General features: G+C 37.2%; 2 protein-coding genes and 2 non-coding genes across 4 annotated transcripts; 2 read left to right on the forward strand and 2 right to left on the reverse strand.

Moving 5' to 3' along the window:
- Positions 1–5,117: 5,117 nt before the first annotated feature.
- Positions 5,118–8,483, forward strand: LOC103942057 (probable protein phosphatase 2C 42). The gene is made up of 4 exons (XM_009352253.3): positions 5,118–5,487; positions 5,922–6,292; positions 7,126–7,362; positions 7,984–8,483. The coding sequence occupies exons 1-4, from the start codon at positions 5,151–5,153 to the stop codon at positions 8,197–8,199; spliced, it is 1,161 nt and encodes a 386-aa protein (XP_009350528.1). The 5' UTR covers positions 5,118–5,150; the 3' UTR covers positions 8,200–8,483.
- A 1,005-nt stretch (positions 8,484–9,488) lies between these two features.
- LOC103942055 lies at positions 9,489–15,374 on the forward strand. Its single transcript, XM_009352252.3, has 16 exons — positions 9,489–9,761; positions 9,961–10,155; positions 10,341–10,415; positions 10,520–10,687; positions 10,878–11,041; positions 11,688–11,906; positions 12,115–12,241; positions 12,448–12,636; positions 12,828–12,914; positions 13,059–13,213; positions 13,623–13,742; positions 13,867–14,092; positions 14,258–14,317; positions 14,392–14,565; positions 14,649–14,758; positions 14,895–15,374. The coding sequence occupies exons 1-16, from the start codon at positions 9,564–9,566 to the stop codon at positions 15,058–15,060; spliced, it is 2,433 nt and encodes an 810-aa protein (XP_009350527.2). The 5' UTR covers positions 9,489–9,563; the 3' UTR covers positions 15,061–15,374.
- Positions 15,375–16,373: 999 nt separating this feature from the next.
- Positions 16,374–16,451, reverse strand: LOC125477491. The gene has a single exon (XR_007258550.1). It is a non-coding gene; the product is annotated as a small nucleolar RNA snoR118 (small nucleolar RNA).
- Positions 16,452–16,504: 53 nt separating this feature from the next.
- On the reverse strand, positions 16,505–16,576 carry LOC125477488. Its single transcript, XR_007258547.1, has one exon. It is a non-coding gene; the product is annotated as a small nucleolar RNA R66 (small nucleolar RNA).

The raw sequence follows: 16,576 nt of genomic DNA on the forward strand, positions 1-16,576 counted from the left end.
ACACCATAATGTAAATCAAATTTACAAATAAAATAATAACGATTATTGATAATTAGATTATTACTTAAGCTGTTTATTTTTTTTAATGACCCGTCATTAGTTTAAAATTTTAGTCTCCATTACAGTTTTCTAAAAATCAACTTCTAGCCTGAACAACTTCGCATCTTCCTCCCCCCTCTCTTCTTCCCCCACGTCCTAACCACCCAACTCCACCGCCGGCAACTCCTCCACGACTCACTTCCAGTCACTTGCAACTCGCAACCCATCAGCTACCACCACCTCTCAATCTCCTCCTCCACTGATACCCAAACCCACCGCCACATCCCTTTCCAAATCTCTGTCTATATGCCCCCCAAATACTACCCAGCAACCAAAACCCATGAAACACCCCGATCTCTGTGTTGTGATATAGAAGGAATGTTGTGAGTGGCCCAAAATCTACTTGTGGTAATAAACTTTGATGTTCTTTAATTTGTATATTCTGAAACCCAGAATTTGCTCGTGGGTTTTAAATGAATCTCAACCCTAACCAGTAACCCCCATTTTATTGCTTATCGATGTGGGTGTCTAGAAAATTCTCGATTGCGGTGGTGATGGTAGCTGATAGTGGTGGGGCATACACTTATCATACTTGTATCAGTTTTCTAATATTTATATGGCCTACCAATAGACGTGGATAATATCTCTATTATAAAGACGGTATAAATATTAATTTAAAAAATATGATCAAAATTATGATAAATTTAATACTTTAAAAATAAAAAATAAAAAACTACTCAGCTCTGTCGTCCAATGCACTAAAAAAAGTAGGAATCTTAAGATCTGATTAGTAAAGCTTTCGGTACTGTTTACTTAAACGAAAAATCATATTTTTACACTAAAAAGTCAATCCTGGTACTATTCACTTTACCTTTTATTTTTTCATTATCGTTAAAACTCAAAATTTTCAAATTCTTTTCATTAGTTTTCCTATTAAACAATCCTAGCATATGTTTGTGTTTCAAAAATTGACCATTTTATTCTCTGACTATTTTTTTATTACAATTAAAAGCTAGTGTATAATTTGTTTTTTAAAGGGAAATATTATTGGCACTTCAAAAATCTCTTTTTACATTCCTGTGTACTTTTCTTTCTAAATATAGAAAGTTTGGAGTTAGAATGAGATTTTTGAAGTATCAATAACAATTCCCTTTTTAAATAGTGAAATTGTTCTTGCTTCCGTGCTCGTATTTTAGACAGCTAGATATTTGATCTATGATCCTGCATTTGATATATAACATTTAGCGGACCGAATTATGTAGCTAAATTGTTTTCCTCAAACAAATATTTGATCTATGATCGTGCAAATTTGTGTAGGAAAAAAGAAATGGAACATATCAAATCAGAAGTGATCATCAACATTTGATATATAACATTCAGCGGACCGAATTATGCAGCACCTCGATAGGCTTAAACCCAGGAAAAACATGTGTAGATTTATATAATTGTTTTAGATCATATGATTTCTTTATCAACATTCTTGCCTTGTACGATTTTTCATTGCAGGATCATAGGTCAACGAAGCTTCGGCCTAGATGCTTGATGTGCAATAACATGTTAGTGTTACTAAAAGATGTGACAAATAATTGGGTCAATTGGTTGGTCAATTTGTTTGGGTCTAAAATAAAGGTTTGGGTTGAGGATGAGTAACCCAAGTTGGAAGGCCATAATTCGCAGGCCAGTGGGCTTTTTTGATCCTCCTAAAAAGCTATCCGATCAAGTCCCTATAGCGGTAGGATTGTGAAAGGATCAAGCTCAAGTGTGGCTCGGTCGAGTCTTAAGTGAGTTAAAATTGTCAATGATCATGATGAGTTTTGATAAGATGCGAATTATTCTAAGAATCAGAATTCATGCTTGATCAAATGAGGACGAATCAAGTGCATAAAGAGATTGGGTTTCGGCTAAAGAAGGGATAATGAGGGAATATTCAGGTAAATGTCGAATATGCAAAGTTATATCAGGACTCTATCTTGGCAAATCTGTTTATCACGAGTCCCACCCCTATAAATAGAAGAGGTTTTTCAACACGAAAAGCCGGTTCAACTTAGCAAACAACTCAAAATGCTCTATGCGAAAATTTTCGTTCTACGGAACGCTTATGAGAAAATCAAGTAAACAACATTGTTTCTGGTCAATTGGTTATCTATTCAAGTCTCAACCATCCAAGAGTTCTTAATTCTTTCACCTAAAGAGGTCACTTCATTAAGTGTTCTATGATTGGTTACTCTAATCTGCACTTCATAGTTTAGTATTCAGACGATCGAACCACATTCATCATAAAGACACTCATCTCCTTTGAATACCTTTGCCACTACAGCCTGAAACCAATTAGACGCACCTATATTCTCATGAATACAGTCGATGCAATCGAATCAGGTGCACAAGATCCTAAACTTCACAATGAATTAAGCAACCTTTTCTTCAGGTTCTAGAACCCAAGGCCGAGACGTCTTCTTTCCTCAATCACAGTCGCTCAAGTGTAGAAGTGAACAGCGTATTCGACACCCACACCATATCTATTCTACTCATCCGAACGAGCCCAGTTGCGAGTTGGCACACCCACATTTACAAGAATGATGCAGTTAGCTCAATAGTTGCTCGGCCTGCATGCCACATAAGTTCTATAATTTTTTAGGTGGACACAAGTACATTAATTACAGGTACACAATCTTCTGCAAGTGTTGAAAGCGGGGCTAGCTAATGTCTCATTATTTGGTAATATCTTAACATGCATGCTAGAAGGTAGGGGCTCCCATGGTTACCACTGACCAGACCAGCAACAAACATACCGAGCCACTCGAAAGACATATGTCCGGCCACAACGGATTCAGTATGAAACCTCGAACCATATCAGCCATGTAGATTTTGCTTCTGATTGACACTTTGCTACCCTAACCGTTATCGAATCGGACCCAGTTTTCGCATCGCTATGCAGTGTTTTGTTGCAACTTGCAATGTTGAGAAATTTGGACATAGCACGGTGGTTTTGGAGCATTATGCATGGTGGAGCTTACAATTGGTTATCATGTCTCCTCCTATTCAGCCACAGTTAGACAGAAAGCGAAAGAAATTGATGAACATTCCTACAGGAAACACTCTTCCACTTGCAAAATGTGTAAGACAAGCTCCCGAGTTGTTAGTGTAGTATTTCTTCGTTTTTTTACATAGGACTAGCCTGATTACATAACAAATGTTCGGTCCTAATATGTTATTGGTATTGTGTGGAATATCATTATGGTTGGGCGTAACATTGTGGGAAAAAACAAATTGAACTTAAGTTGTACATAAATCGCATAGGTACATACTCTTCCAAAGAAAAATACACACACTTTTGCCTCTTAGGAATAATCCACATTCTCAAAAGTTTAGAGGAGAGGACAAAAAATAAGTGTAAGGTAACAAAATACTTTCGTTAAAAAAGAAAGCAACAAATATAAAGAAGTTGGCCAATATGTGAAAATGAAACCAAACGTAAATGACTAGAATGTATTTTGTAAGAGCTTGTAACTCAAATAGTAGAATTACTCAATTTATGATTTTTAGGCAAAAATAATGTCACTATGCAAGCATGACACCATTTCAGCGATATTTAGAACCATTTGAATTAGAACTTTATGAAATTTTGTGCTTCTAATAGTTTGAGTAGTATCACATGCGTAATTGTACTTTATCTTTGTATAACATGTCTCAAATGAATGAATGAATGAATGACTTTTTTTTAGCTCAAGCCTTAACACACCTTAACCAAAATTGAGGCAAAAAAAAAAAAAAAAAAAAAAGTTCAATTCAAATTTTTATTTTTTATTTAATCAATATAGTGGCAAAATCAGAATTTTGTAATAATGGGTCATAATATAAGCTCCTAAAAATTGATTATACTTTCATTTGTATTGTTACTGATGTGTTCTTATATTTTAGAAACGTCATATTACATCAAAAGACAAATTAAGAGAAACTAAGAGTTAAGACAACAAAGAAGAACACAGGAAATCATTTATCAAAGATGGAGAGTTATTTTAACATACCCCTTAAATAAAAGTGTAGCATATTGTACGTTCTTTCTTAGTTCTTACAAGGTTCAAAAGGAGACTAAGTTCACACTAAGATAAATCATAAAATTTAGCTCAAGTAGTGTGTTTAATTGAGATTTAATTCAAGTTCGAGAAGAAGAGGTATAGAGGAGAGAAAGAAGAAGATATAAGAGTACCGAGTTGTTGTGCTAAGAACTATTGAGATAAAATAAGCTTGGTGTAATACAACGTTGAAGGCTTATGTGACACATTGATCTTTTATTAAATTTTGTTCTTCAACTGAGATGTCAAATTTAAATTATTATCTATTACATGATTTACTTTTTATAGTTGTAATTAGTATTTTTAAAACAAAAGATAAGAATAGAATTATGAAAAACATTTATTAATTACTAAAAATAGATTTGAAATTGCTATCAAATTTGACAATAATTTCCTCTGCTGCCATTTCATGTCATGTCACATAGGAATTGTCATTTCGGTTGGAAAACGCTAATGATATCTTTTTTTTTTTACCGTAATTACTAATATGAACTTTTTGATATCTTATTTAAAGACGCTCTAAGGGTCACTTACAAAATATTACTTGTTATAATGGGCACTCAATGCCACCTCTGTAGCTCCGTCACTGACTTATGACGTTTTCTTCTTAGACTTAGTAGAAACATTTACCAAATTTCTCTAAAAAAAAACATTTACAAACATTTACCTAATTTTTCAGTGGAAAAACCAATATAACATTAATTTAAAAAATAGTGGAAGAAAAGAATGAAAAAGACATTGAAGGGTGACACCCAACAAAATGCTTCCCCACACCATCTTCTGCCCACAAGACAGCCGAGGACGAGTCCTTCCCTGTTCCTCTACCACCGAACACAACCCCCTCCCATTACTTTTCTCCATCCTACGCCTCCCCTCTTAACCTACGCCCTACCCCTTATCCTGCGCATCTTCTTCCCCCTATACCTTCCCCTCCCAATTTCCATTAAAGCCTAGGCTTCTTCTCCCAACTTGTTCCCCCAAATACGGAGTCCTTAAGGGTCTTTGGGTTTTGGGGTTAGGGTTTTTGAGAGATGTGGGATGCTTCAGGCATTGATGAATCTGCTCTCTCTTTGCTGGAGGCCATTTGGGCGCGGCGACGGTGAGGGACTCAGCTCTGTTGGAATCGTCGGCGCTGCGAATAACGGAAGCGGCGGAGGAGGACGGGATGGCAAAGATAACTTGCTTTGGTTCCGAGATTTTGGAAAGTACGCGTGGGGCGATTTCTCTATGGCGGTGGTCCAGGCCAATCAGGTGCTCGAGGATCAGAGCCAGATCGAGTCTGGACCCTTTGGGACCTTCGTCGGCGTATACGACGGACACGGCGGCCCGGAGACCGCTCGATACGTTTGCGACAATTTATTCAGACATTTCCAAGGTTCGTGATCGCCAACCCTCTTAATATATATGCTTTTTGGATTTGGATGGCGTGGTTTCGAATTCGCCACGTTTCGGTGTAGAATGTGTGATTTAACATATGTGGATTGGAATTGTTAATCGTGATGTTTGTTAAGGCTGTGAGCTTTTTGTTAAAGTTGTGATTTTGATTGGTCTTTGAGTTTGGATCACGGATTATCTCTGCATACGATACCTCGGAAAATTGAATACATCTCTGTGCATATAATTTGCTAATCGTGCTTCGAGTTAAAAATAGTGGGACGCTGGCCGGGTTCTTCGTTGTAATGCACGATTTTCGTTTCCTATCGTTTTTATTTTACTATAGTTGGGTGGTTTTGGGGTTGGTTTTCCTGTTTAACTATTGAAGAATGAGCAGCTCTTATGTTGGCTATCTTAGGCATTGTGTTTATGCAGCAATATCAGCAGAGTCTGAAGGTGTTGTGACAGCGGAGACCATTCAAAATGCTTTTCTCCGAACAGAGGAAGGGTTTACCGCCCTCGTTTCGGAGCTGTGGGGTAATAAACCCCAAGTAGCAACTGTTGGGTCATGCTGTCTGGTTGGAGTTATATGTCAGGGGACCCTATTTGTGGCAAACCTGGGAGATTCCCGTTGTGTGTTGGGAAAGAAAGTGGGCAACACTGGCGAAGTTGCTGCAATCCAGTTATCCACTGAACACAATGCAAATCTCGAGGAGGTTAGGCATGAGCTGAAAGATTTGCACCCACATGATCCTCAAATTGTCGTTTTAAAGCATGGAGTTTGGAGAGTAAAAGGCATTATCCAGGTATCATCTAAAAGCCCATTAATTAAGGTGTACATTAATCTGTAACTACCTACAGTTATGTCATTGGTGTTTCTGTTCTCCTACCTGTTGCTTCTGAAGCCAATATTTGTCGAAAGGGTGCTAGAACCCTAGTCCTAGCCTATTGGTATTGTGCATGTAGTGTAAAGTCTGAGCATCTCTATCCTATGTATGTCATGTATATGCAGTGCTGTATTGCATCTTATGCTCGTACCGTTTAGGATCCAGCTATAAGAATTACTGAAATCTTATAATTGTGAAGGTGTAGAAGGCCCTTTGATAAGTATTTTGAACTAAGATAGAAGTCTAATATATCCACTAGCTTCTAGCTCTGTTTACAAGGGTTAACTTGAGATAATACCCTCGCTGATTCGAAATAGCTTCAATAGTTTGATTTTATGGTTTTACCTGATTAAACCAAGTTGCGAGGAAAATGGACTGTTTTGCAAGGTCTAAATGAAATCATGGTTGCTGTGGTTATTTTTGAAGTGTTAACTTTTTCCCTGACTTGCATGTATTCTTTAGTTGTTTGTCTGATATAGATGATGAACTCAAACGCTGTTAATTTGTTTAAAGAAGACCCAAGTTAAAATTTGCCATTGTACCAAGTTTTTTTTAGATGCTTATAAAGAAAGTTAAATGTATAAATACTTCACATTTTCTTAGGTCTGCATAAACCTTTTATCTTTGCTAGAAATTTTCTTAAATGAGATTTTTGGGATGTAATATGAAATGCTTCCCTATAAATTTTCATACTTTTTTCATTCTTAAATAGTTGATGCCTTGCGATAACACCTTGAATGTATTTGATGTAGGTATCTAAATCTATAGGTGACGTATATATGAAACATGCAAGGTTTAACAGGGAGCCGATTAGTGCAAAGTTCAGACTTCCCGAACCAATGACCATGCCTATCTTGTCTGCCGAACCAACCATTCTTTCTCATCCTCTCCATCCAAAAGATTCTTTTCTTATATTTGCTTCTGATGGTCTATGGGAACACTTGAGTAATGAACAAGCTGTTGAAATTGTCCACAATCATCCACATGCGGTAAGATTCTGACCTTTTCAGTTTTTATTCATGTTTAGCAACTCTTATTTGCATTCACATTCGTGTCATAATTACTTACCTGCCTTGGTGTAGATCAAATGACCCTAAAGAACAATCGCAATTGAAGAAGTATATTTGACTGGATATCTGGACAAAACATTTAGGTTTCAGTATTCTTCATAATATTTATGTTTATTCATCACTGCCACATTTTTATCTGATAACAAGAGATTGTTGGTGATTGTGCTGACTTGAGTTTTGAATACCTATCAAGGGAAGAGTAATGCTAGGTAAGCCAACATTTTAGACCGAATTTACAAACCATGTGATGCCAATCGGATAAAAGCACATTAATCAAGACTTAAGTAATAATCTAATCATCAACAACCTCGTCATATGGTGTACAAAATTTGCTCTAAGTTGGTCTCCCATTGCCCAACAAGGGAAATATAGATCTAAGGATAAATACTCTGCCTTTTAATTTGCAACTTAGGGAAGAAAAATGAAGCATTGACTTTGACCCAATGGTTTAAACATGTTCTGGTATCTGATGCTTATTTTCTCTCTTTTTAGTGAGATTCTATTCTTGATCTCTGGTGCTGACTAGTACCCGTGTTGCAGGGAAGTGCCAAGCGGCTTGTTAAGACGGCTCTCCAAGAAGCTGCAAGAAAAAGAGAGATGCGATATTCAGATCTTCGGAAAATTGACAAGAAGGTCCGACGCCATTTTCACGATGATATAACCGTCATTGTTTTATTCTTAAACCATGACCTAATATCCAGAGGGAGAGTGGAAGAGCCCCCGGTCTCAATAAAAAGTGCCCGTGACCAAGGATAAGTTTACGACATCAAACATGTCTCGGTTGCCTGCCGCTGATTTTGATACATGCGTGAATGATCATACTGCGCGATAACAAACCACCGGGATCCGGAGATAATGCTTGATTTTGAGGAGGCTTTGAGAGTTATAATGTTAGAAGAGATTACTGTATTTACAGAGTCGTATAATTCTCCGTTATGTCATATTTAAAAGCATGTTGTAATTTGTTGCCTCCCAGTCCCAGATACAGAATGCAAGAGCCGCCATGTTTATTTATATATATATATATTTTTTCTTCAAAACTCCCAACTACAGCTACACCCCCTTCGGTTTATTTATCGAATTAGCTTCCCAGGGAATTCTGGTGACAGCATGACTGCTTGTAAACAAAACCAGTTTCATAAACTACGATTTCATATACTCCACAAATTTCACTAGAGAGAAGAATTGTGTGGGGGATCAGTTGGTAAACTGGAGTTTTAATATGGATATAGGCGTTCATGTGTTTGATAAGCCTCTTGTTTGGATTGGATCCTCACTCGTGGATGATACTGCTGGAGTCTTTCGAACTCGCTTTGTTTCCTTTGATGTTGCGAGTTAGTTTTTGGTTGTATTCTTTGTTTCTTTATCCAAAAAAAAATTTCACCAGCTTCTTCGTTCCCTGGTTTAGGGCAAAATCTGGGTGTATACGATGGTGTATTCTTCTTTTTCTATCTAATGACCTAGTTACCTATGAAAGAGAGAGGGAAATATACAACATGTTGCACAGTAGAATCATTCATATTTATAGGTCAAGATGAATGACTCGTTATAAAAAGAGCAGTGTATTTAATATCGTATTTATTCAAAAAATAGAAAGGATAGGTGAACAAACCAACACTCTATAAGAAAATAGATAATAGTGCTTTTGCTAACGAGAACAATTTACATAATACACATATACCATCACCACGGCGTATCTTGCCAAAAATACAATGCTAGGTGAGAAAAGAACTTACATATATAATATATCGTTATATTATTAGAACGAGACATCATCAATGGCCTTGGAAGAATTGGAATAAGTTATAATTTGGTGGGCTTTACATGTGTCGCAGGATTGGCAGTAGCATGGACTGAACTTGTATTAGCTCCTCCGACCCAATCACGGTTCGAGGGTCGTTACAGAAATTACGCTCAAATACAGGGACAATTTTGAAAAATTAATGTAATTCAGCATTTTCTTCTCTTTGCTTCTCTCAGTGTGCGAGCCTCGCTCCGAGTCTCACCGAGCTGACCCGGCCATGCCCAAGTCCAAGTTCAACCAGTAGTAATTCTCACACTCTTCGCCCCCAATTCCCATTTCTTTCTTGTTTACCTGATTCTCCCAACGAGCTGCAGCCATGGCTGCCAAATCAAATCGAACACCAATATTACATGCCTTTGTTTTTGCACTGAGCCTGCTCGTATTTCAATCCGAGTCCGCGCCTCAGGCTTTCCGGCGAGATCCCGGTCACCCTCAGTGGCACCACGGCGCCTTCCACGACGTTCGAGATAGCGTCCGATCCGATGTCCGCCGCATGCTCCACTCTCGCGCCGAGGTAATTTCACTTTCCTCCTTGTCCATTTCTTCGTTAAAAGTAATTGAAATTCCGTTTGGTTGCTGAGAAACCTGAGCCAGAAACGAAAAAAAATCACAAAATTCCGAAATTAGGTTTTAATTTTTGAGAAATTGTTCTTTTACATGTGGTTTAAACTTAGTGTGATCGTGACTGGGAGTGATTGTGTGTGTGCGTGTAGGTGCCGTTTCAGGTTCCTCTCGAAGTGAATGTGGTTCTTATTGGCTTCAATGGCGATGGAGGCTACAGGTACTCCATCGATTCGCACAAATTGGAAGATTTTCTGAAAATCAGCTTCCCATCGCATAGGCCTTCCTGCCTTGAGACAGGAGAACCTCTCGATATCGAGCATCAAATTGTTTATAATGCCTTTCCGGTAAGCTTCATATCCAACCGTAGCATTATCTTTTTGATATTCTTACATTGTTTGAATTGTGTGCATTCAATATACATAATATGTGCATGTGTGTGTATGTGAACGGGTGTCGATGATGTTTGAGTTGATTATGTGTGGCTACATTTTTGTCCGGTGATTGGATTTTGTATTTGTTCTAATTACAGGCTGGGCAACCAGAACTAATAGCTCTTGAGAAGGCACTGAAAGAAGCTATGGTTGCTGCAGGAAACGCAAGAGAGGTGACTTCCATAGTTCCATTGTCTGCTGTACATTGTCTTTTGAGAAAGTTGCAAGTATCATTTTGTCATTGAATTAAGGTTTAAATCGTTCTTCAATATTTTAGACTGATTTTGGAAGGCAAGTACCTCTGTATGAAGTGGATGCAACTGTAGTGGAGCCAATGTTTCAGAAGTTATATTCCTACATATTTGACATAGAGAATGCTGCTAATTCTGCTACGAATATGGATCGGCAAATTCCGAGTGCAATATTTATTGTCAATTTTGATAAGGTATGGTCTGAAATCAGCACAGTTCTTAGTCTCTGTTTGTATTCGACATTAGTCATTTAATATGCATGTTATTTTACCATATGATTTTGCATACATGAAGGGAATGTGCTTGTCAATATTTCTCGAACCAGTCATTAATAGTCTCTCTCAACTGTACCTGTTATATTGGGTGTTTATATTTGTTTTACAGGTAAGGATGGATCCTAGGAATAAGGACATTGATCTTGACAGCTTAATGTATGGAAAACTTAGCCAGCTAACTGAGGAAGATATGAAAAACCAAGAGGGAGACTACATTTATCGCTATAGATACAATGGAGGAGGTGCCTCTCAAGTTTGGCTTGGCTCTGGCAGGTACAGTTAACAAAGTATTATTTGTAGATTAAACCTCCTCTTGGTTTTCCAAGAGCAAATGCTAGAATAAGTTACACACTAATTTAGGGGTGTAAGTTATCCATGTAGTTATTACAAACATATACAGTGTGCTCTGTGTTAGACCACAAGGAGGGGGAAGCCTACCCTGAAAGTACATGGAGTAACGTGGATTAGTGAACATGTGAACATATAGCAAGTATACTTCAAATACATGGACTGGTGTACTTGAACGTGTGAGGTTATGGGTAGTATGTTACAAAGGTTAACTTGAAGTCTTTAGGCTTGTTTTGAGTTATGGTTAGTGTGTTACTTCGTCGTCTGTTATCTGTTTGGGTTGCGGAGTTATTTGTAGGAGGTAGTAGTTTATATGTAGGAGAGTTGTTATTTGGTGTTATGGAATATGAATAAAAATGGCATTGTGCTTTGCAGTTTAATGGTGGTTAGAAACATTCCTTTAATCCATGTTTTTGCTAGGTACTCTAGCTTTTGACAGTATCAAATTGAATGATCAATTTTGTGCTTTTTTTGGGACTATGTATTGTTACCAATTTATGCTCTCTATATCTGACTCTGGTATTTTTTTTTCTATTGAAAAAAAAGACTAATTTCCTGCATATGCTGTCAGATTTGTTGTGATCGATCTCTCAGCAGGCCCATGCACATATGGAAAGATTGAAACTGAAGAGGGAACCGTCAGTTCTAGGTCACTGCCACGACTTCGCAATGTGATGGTTCCAAGAGGTTTTGGTGCAGCTAGTGATCATCCTACACATGATGTATTTGTTGGACAACTTGCGTCTTTAGTGTCCACCACAGTTGAGCATGTTATAGCTCCAGATGTTAGGTACTAAGTGTATCTTTTGACATGTTGATTTGAACTGGGATTATTTTACTCTTTCCTTTATTTTTTTGGTCTTTTTGTACATCACAAAGTAGAACGTACTAAATCAGGACTATGGTTTTTCTTTGACAACAAGCTTGCTATTTTTTTTATAATACTTCATACATTTTTTATTAGTGGTCATTAACTATTATTTATGCTCTTAACTCAGATTTGAAACTGTTGACTTGACAACAAGGCTGCTATTACCAATAATTGTCCTGCAAAATCACAATCGGTACAATATAATAGACAAAGGCCACAACTACAGCATAAATATTGAAGCAATTGAGGCAGAGGTGAGTTATTTTTTTCTGGAATAACTCAAACATCTTTAGATTGCCTATGATGACTATGTGAAGAAAGAATGAGGCACTTTTAGGATTGTTCCGTTACAGCAACCCTCTCCTTCTCCTCCTATCATAATTGCATTGTTGTGCTTTGAGATACATAAACCCAAAATCACTTCCATTTTTGTTTGATCGTTTAATTTGCCCCTCTTCAGGTGAAGAAAATGGTTCATGTTGGCCAAGAAGTTGTGATCGTTGGGGGTTCACATTCATTGCATCGCCATGAGAAGTTGTCTATTGCTGTTTCAAAAGCTATGCGAAGCCATTCGCTGCAAGAAACTAAGAACGATGGACGCTTCCATGTTCATACCAAGACTTATCTGGATGGTGCTATTCTTAAAGAAGTGGGTACTTCTTCATTTATCTACTGTTCTTCATTTCTTTTTCTTTAGGGCCGTATATAATAGATGTCATCATTTTTAGTCTAAAAGTTAAAAAGTCATGCTTCTTTCCTCGTCTTAACATCAGATGGAACTTAAGTGAAGTTATGTCTACATTCTAATTTTCTTTTTCCACTTGGAAATACCCATTCCAGGAGATGGAACGTTCTGCTGATGTGCTTGCTGCTGGTTTGCTTGAAGTGGCTGACCCATCTCTTTCAAGTAAATTTTTCCTCCGCCAGGTTTGTCTAAATCTACTACAGTTGTACATGTTTAGTGTCTCTTTTTTGTTTCTGAGACATTTTTCTTCTGTTATGGAAGCTCTAAAGTATATTTGAGTTCTCTTTCCTTCTTCAATGTCCTAATCTGTACTTTTTGTCCGCCAGCATTGGGCAGATCAAACTGAAAATTCAAGTGATTCTATACTAAAGCATAAACCTCTTTGGACTACTTATGACTCAAAACGTGGCAAGAAAAAGAAGAAAGTAGTAAGGAAACAAGGAAATATCTACCGGACTTATGGAACAAGAGTGATTCCTGTGTGAGCATGCCACCTTGAGTTGCCTGCAGTATTTAATTTTAGTATTATTCTCATAATAGTGCATCTTCATTCTTATTTCATACATTTATATCGAAGTTACTTTTCTTGAGTTCGTCTTGCTTAACTACATCCGCATTCTTATGCATATCGCCTGCCACCCAGAATTTTAGCATAAAAATACGATCATTGAAACTTGTAGTTAAGAATATTTACATCAGATAGCTGTTGCATATAACTTCTAGGGCTTGCTTTCAGTTTTTTATGACATATATGGTCACCTAGCTGCAGTAGCTAGAAGTTTGTTAGTAATGCTTTGTGTCATGACCTCTTTTTTTTTTTTTACTGCATCAGTCATAAAATCATTGAGTATTGATTACTGTAAATTTTTGTTTTATATCTTTTTCCACAGCTTTGTGCTATCATTGGCTGATGTGGATCCACAACTTATGATGGAAGACGAAAGTCTTGTATGGACAAGCAAAGATGTCGTGATTGTACTTGAGCACCAAAATGAGAAGATACCTCTTAGGTAAGGAAACAATATATTATTCCCGGGCTTCCAGCATTGATTTTGATGGCATTCTCCTTTCACCTCCCTATGTTCCATAAGAAGTCACATTTTTACTGTGTTGCTGAAATGTCTTGGCGGGCAGTTATGTTTCAGAAACACAGAGAAGACACAACTTTCCTTCTCAGGCACAACGCCATATATTGGCAGGGCTTGCCTCCGCTGTTGGTGGGTTGAGTGCACCATATGAGAAGGCTTCTCATATACATGAAAGGCCAGTTGTAAATTGGCTTTGGGCAGCTGGTTGTCATCCGTTTGGACCATTCTCTAATACTTCTCAAGTCAGTCAAATTCTTCAGGATGTTGCGTTGGTAAGGCTAGTTTACGATGCCAAATTGTGCACTATCATATATAATACTTCAGATATAAATATACGCACATATTCTTCACTAGGTGGCACACGCGAACAGATATAAATGTACGCGCATATTCTTTAGCATTGCGATATCTAAAGTATTTGTTTATCTTTTTGGCAGAGGAACACAATATATGCACGTGTAGATTCTGCACTCCGTAAAATTCGCGAAACATCAGAGGTAATTTTGGTCTTTTTTAGCCGTTTATTTGTTGCATGATGTTGTGCTTATATGGTTTCGATCATCCTCTGCAGACTGTACAAACTTTTGCCGCAGAGTATCTGAAAACTCCCCTTGGTGAACCAGTGAAGGGCAAGAAGAACAAATCAACCACTGAACTGTGGGTGGAGAAGTTTTACAAAAAAACAACTAACTTGCCCGAACCCTTCCCGCATGAATTAGTTGAGAGATTGGAGAACTTCTTGGATGTAAGTCATTCCTACTTGTAGAATTCGTGTGTTTTGCAAACATTTTGAAGATAATTAACACGTCTAAGACATCTAAACAACAGAACCTCGAGGAACAGCTTGTAGACTTGTCTTCGTCACTGTATGGTCATCGCTTACAAGAAGCACATCTAAACAGTTCAGAGATTCTCCAGAGTTCCATATTTACTCAGCAGTAAGTTTCCATATTTGCAAAAGTTTAGTTCGGTATTTTACTATAAGTTTACCACGCAGGAAAAGATCATCAGCTGGTTGTTGAACTGTATCTGTGGAGCAGGTTTCTCAAAATTTTAGTCATTTGCGCGGTGCAGGTATGTAGACCATGTTCTGGCGACTGAGAGGGAAAAGATGAAGTGCTGCGACATTGAGTACAAGTATCCTGTGCAGTCATCTCAAACCTATATCTACGGGGGGATTCTCATTGCCGGATTCGTTGTATATTTCGTGGTCATTTTCTTTTCAAATCCTGTGCGCTGAGTTTAGTTCAAATCTTTATGCTAAAGTGGTTACAAATCAAATCCTGAGGCACAGATGTCTCTGACACACGGGAACAGGAAAATGGAGAAGGAACACAAGGCGGAGAATGATACCTTGAAAATTTTGCACCACTTCATCTGGACTGAGTTAGGGCAAGTTTGGTATTTTCTTGTGCTTTTAAAAAAAATTGTTTATGCTGTGTTATGAGAGGAATCAGCTTTTTAATGAAACAATTAGGTGTTCTGTAAAATGTATTCGTAAAAGCCCTTTTAGCATAAAAAATAGTGTCAAAAGTATTTGGTAAGTTTTCACAATCTCTCTCTCTCAATGTCCGATTCGACGCCAGATACCCATATCCACACTCAACTGTGAAAAATATACCATCAAATTTCTTTGTTTATAAATATTTAAATCTTTAAACGAGCCCACTTAATGAAAAATTTCTAACTAGCTCCGTCATTGCCCAAATGGGGTCCTTAACTACAATAGATTACGGCATGAAGCTTCAACCCTGGAATTATGAGTGACAAGTTTTAGGCAGAAGCCGCCTTTCGAATTGTGGGTTCAATTTGGCAGGGGAATTTTTCAGTCAAACAATACAAGTAGTTGATAAGTTATTTGAAACTCTTCGATTTCTGTATTTAGATTCCAAATTTTATATTAAGGAAATTATTTTTGCTTCAAGAATAATTTATATGACACATGTACTTTTTTAGTCTTGTGCACATTTGGTACATTGTAATGTAGACAAAATTTTACACAGATTATTTCATTATTAACACTAGGCGACATAGTAGTGATGAATTCGTCCCATGAAATTGTAAGCCCTCTGATTCAGTTTCCCCTCACTTTTGTTACAGATCAATAAACGTGTCATTTGGGTTTTATGTTTTGAATGAGGATCCTCACATCTTCCAATCACATTCGTTTATCGTATATTATACGGTCAGAAATCATTGTAATTTTTTTATTTAAAGTTCAAATACAAACAGCACCTGATGAAAACTGACCACATTTTATATGATACACAGATGTGATTGAAAAATTTCCAGATCCGAAAAAGATACTCATTCTTATGTTTTAACCATTCTGCTGTTTTTCTCGTTCTAAAACATTTCAATCCAAATTACTTTACCCTTTTCAGATTATTTTTAATTACCTTTAAATATTCCCTACATCTTTGCCTTTGTCCAGCAGATTGTAAATAACCAAGGTCTGCAACTTTTTTTTTTTTTTTTTGGGGTTGCCTAAGAAAAAGAACAAAGACAATTGAGAGATTTAGAACAAGAGAAAAGTATGTGTGTATTTATATTATATCAGAAATAGCTTTCTAGGCTGCATTTTTAGTGCATCAAATGTACTCAGAGCCCAGTGCTGACTTCATCATTTATACTCATAAATTCTATAATTTTATATAAAATAAAATGCATAAAATTAAAAAGGGATCCTCAGAAACCATGCTTATAGTTGTCATCCATTCGATGATCAGGTCTCAAAGATTTAATCCATCATCGGA

The sequence above is a fragment of a genome, unplaced genomic scaffold (genome assembly GCF_019419815.1).
Source record: "Pyrus x bretschneideri cultivar Hongxiangsu unplaced genomic scaffold, Pyrus_bretschneideri_v1 Contig21, whole genome shotgun sequence".
NCBI classification, from domain to species: domain Eukaryota; kingdom Viridiplantae; phylum Streptophyta; class Magnoliopsida; order Rosales; family Rosaceae; genus Pyrus; species Pyrus x bretschneideri.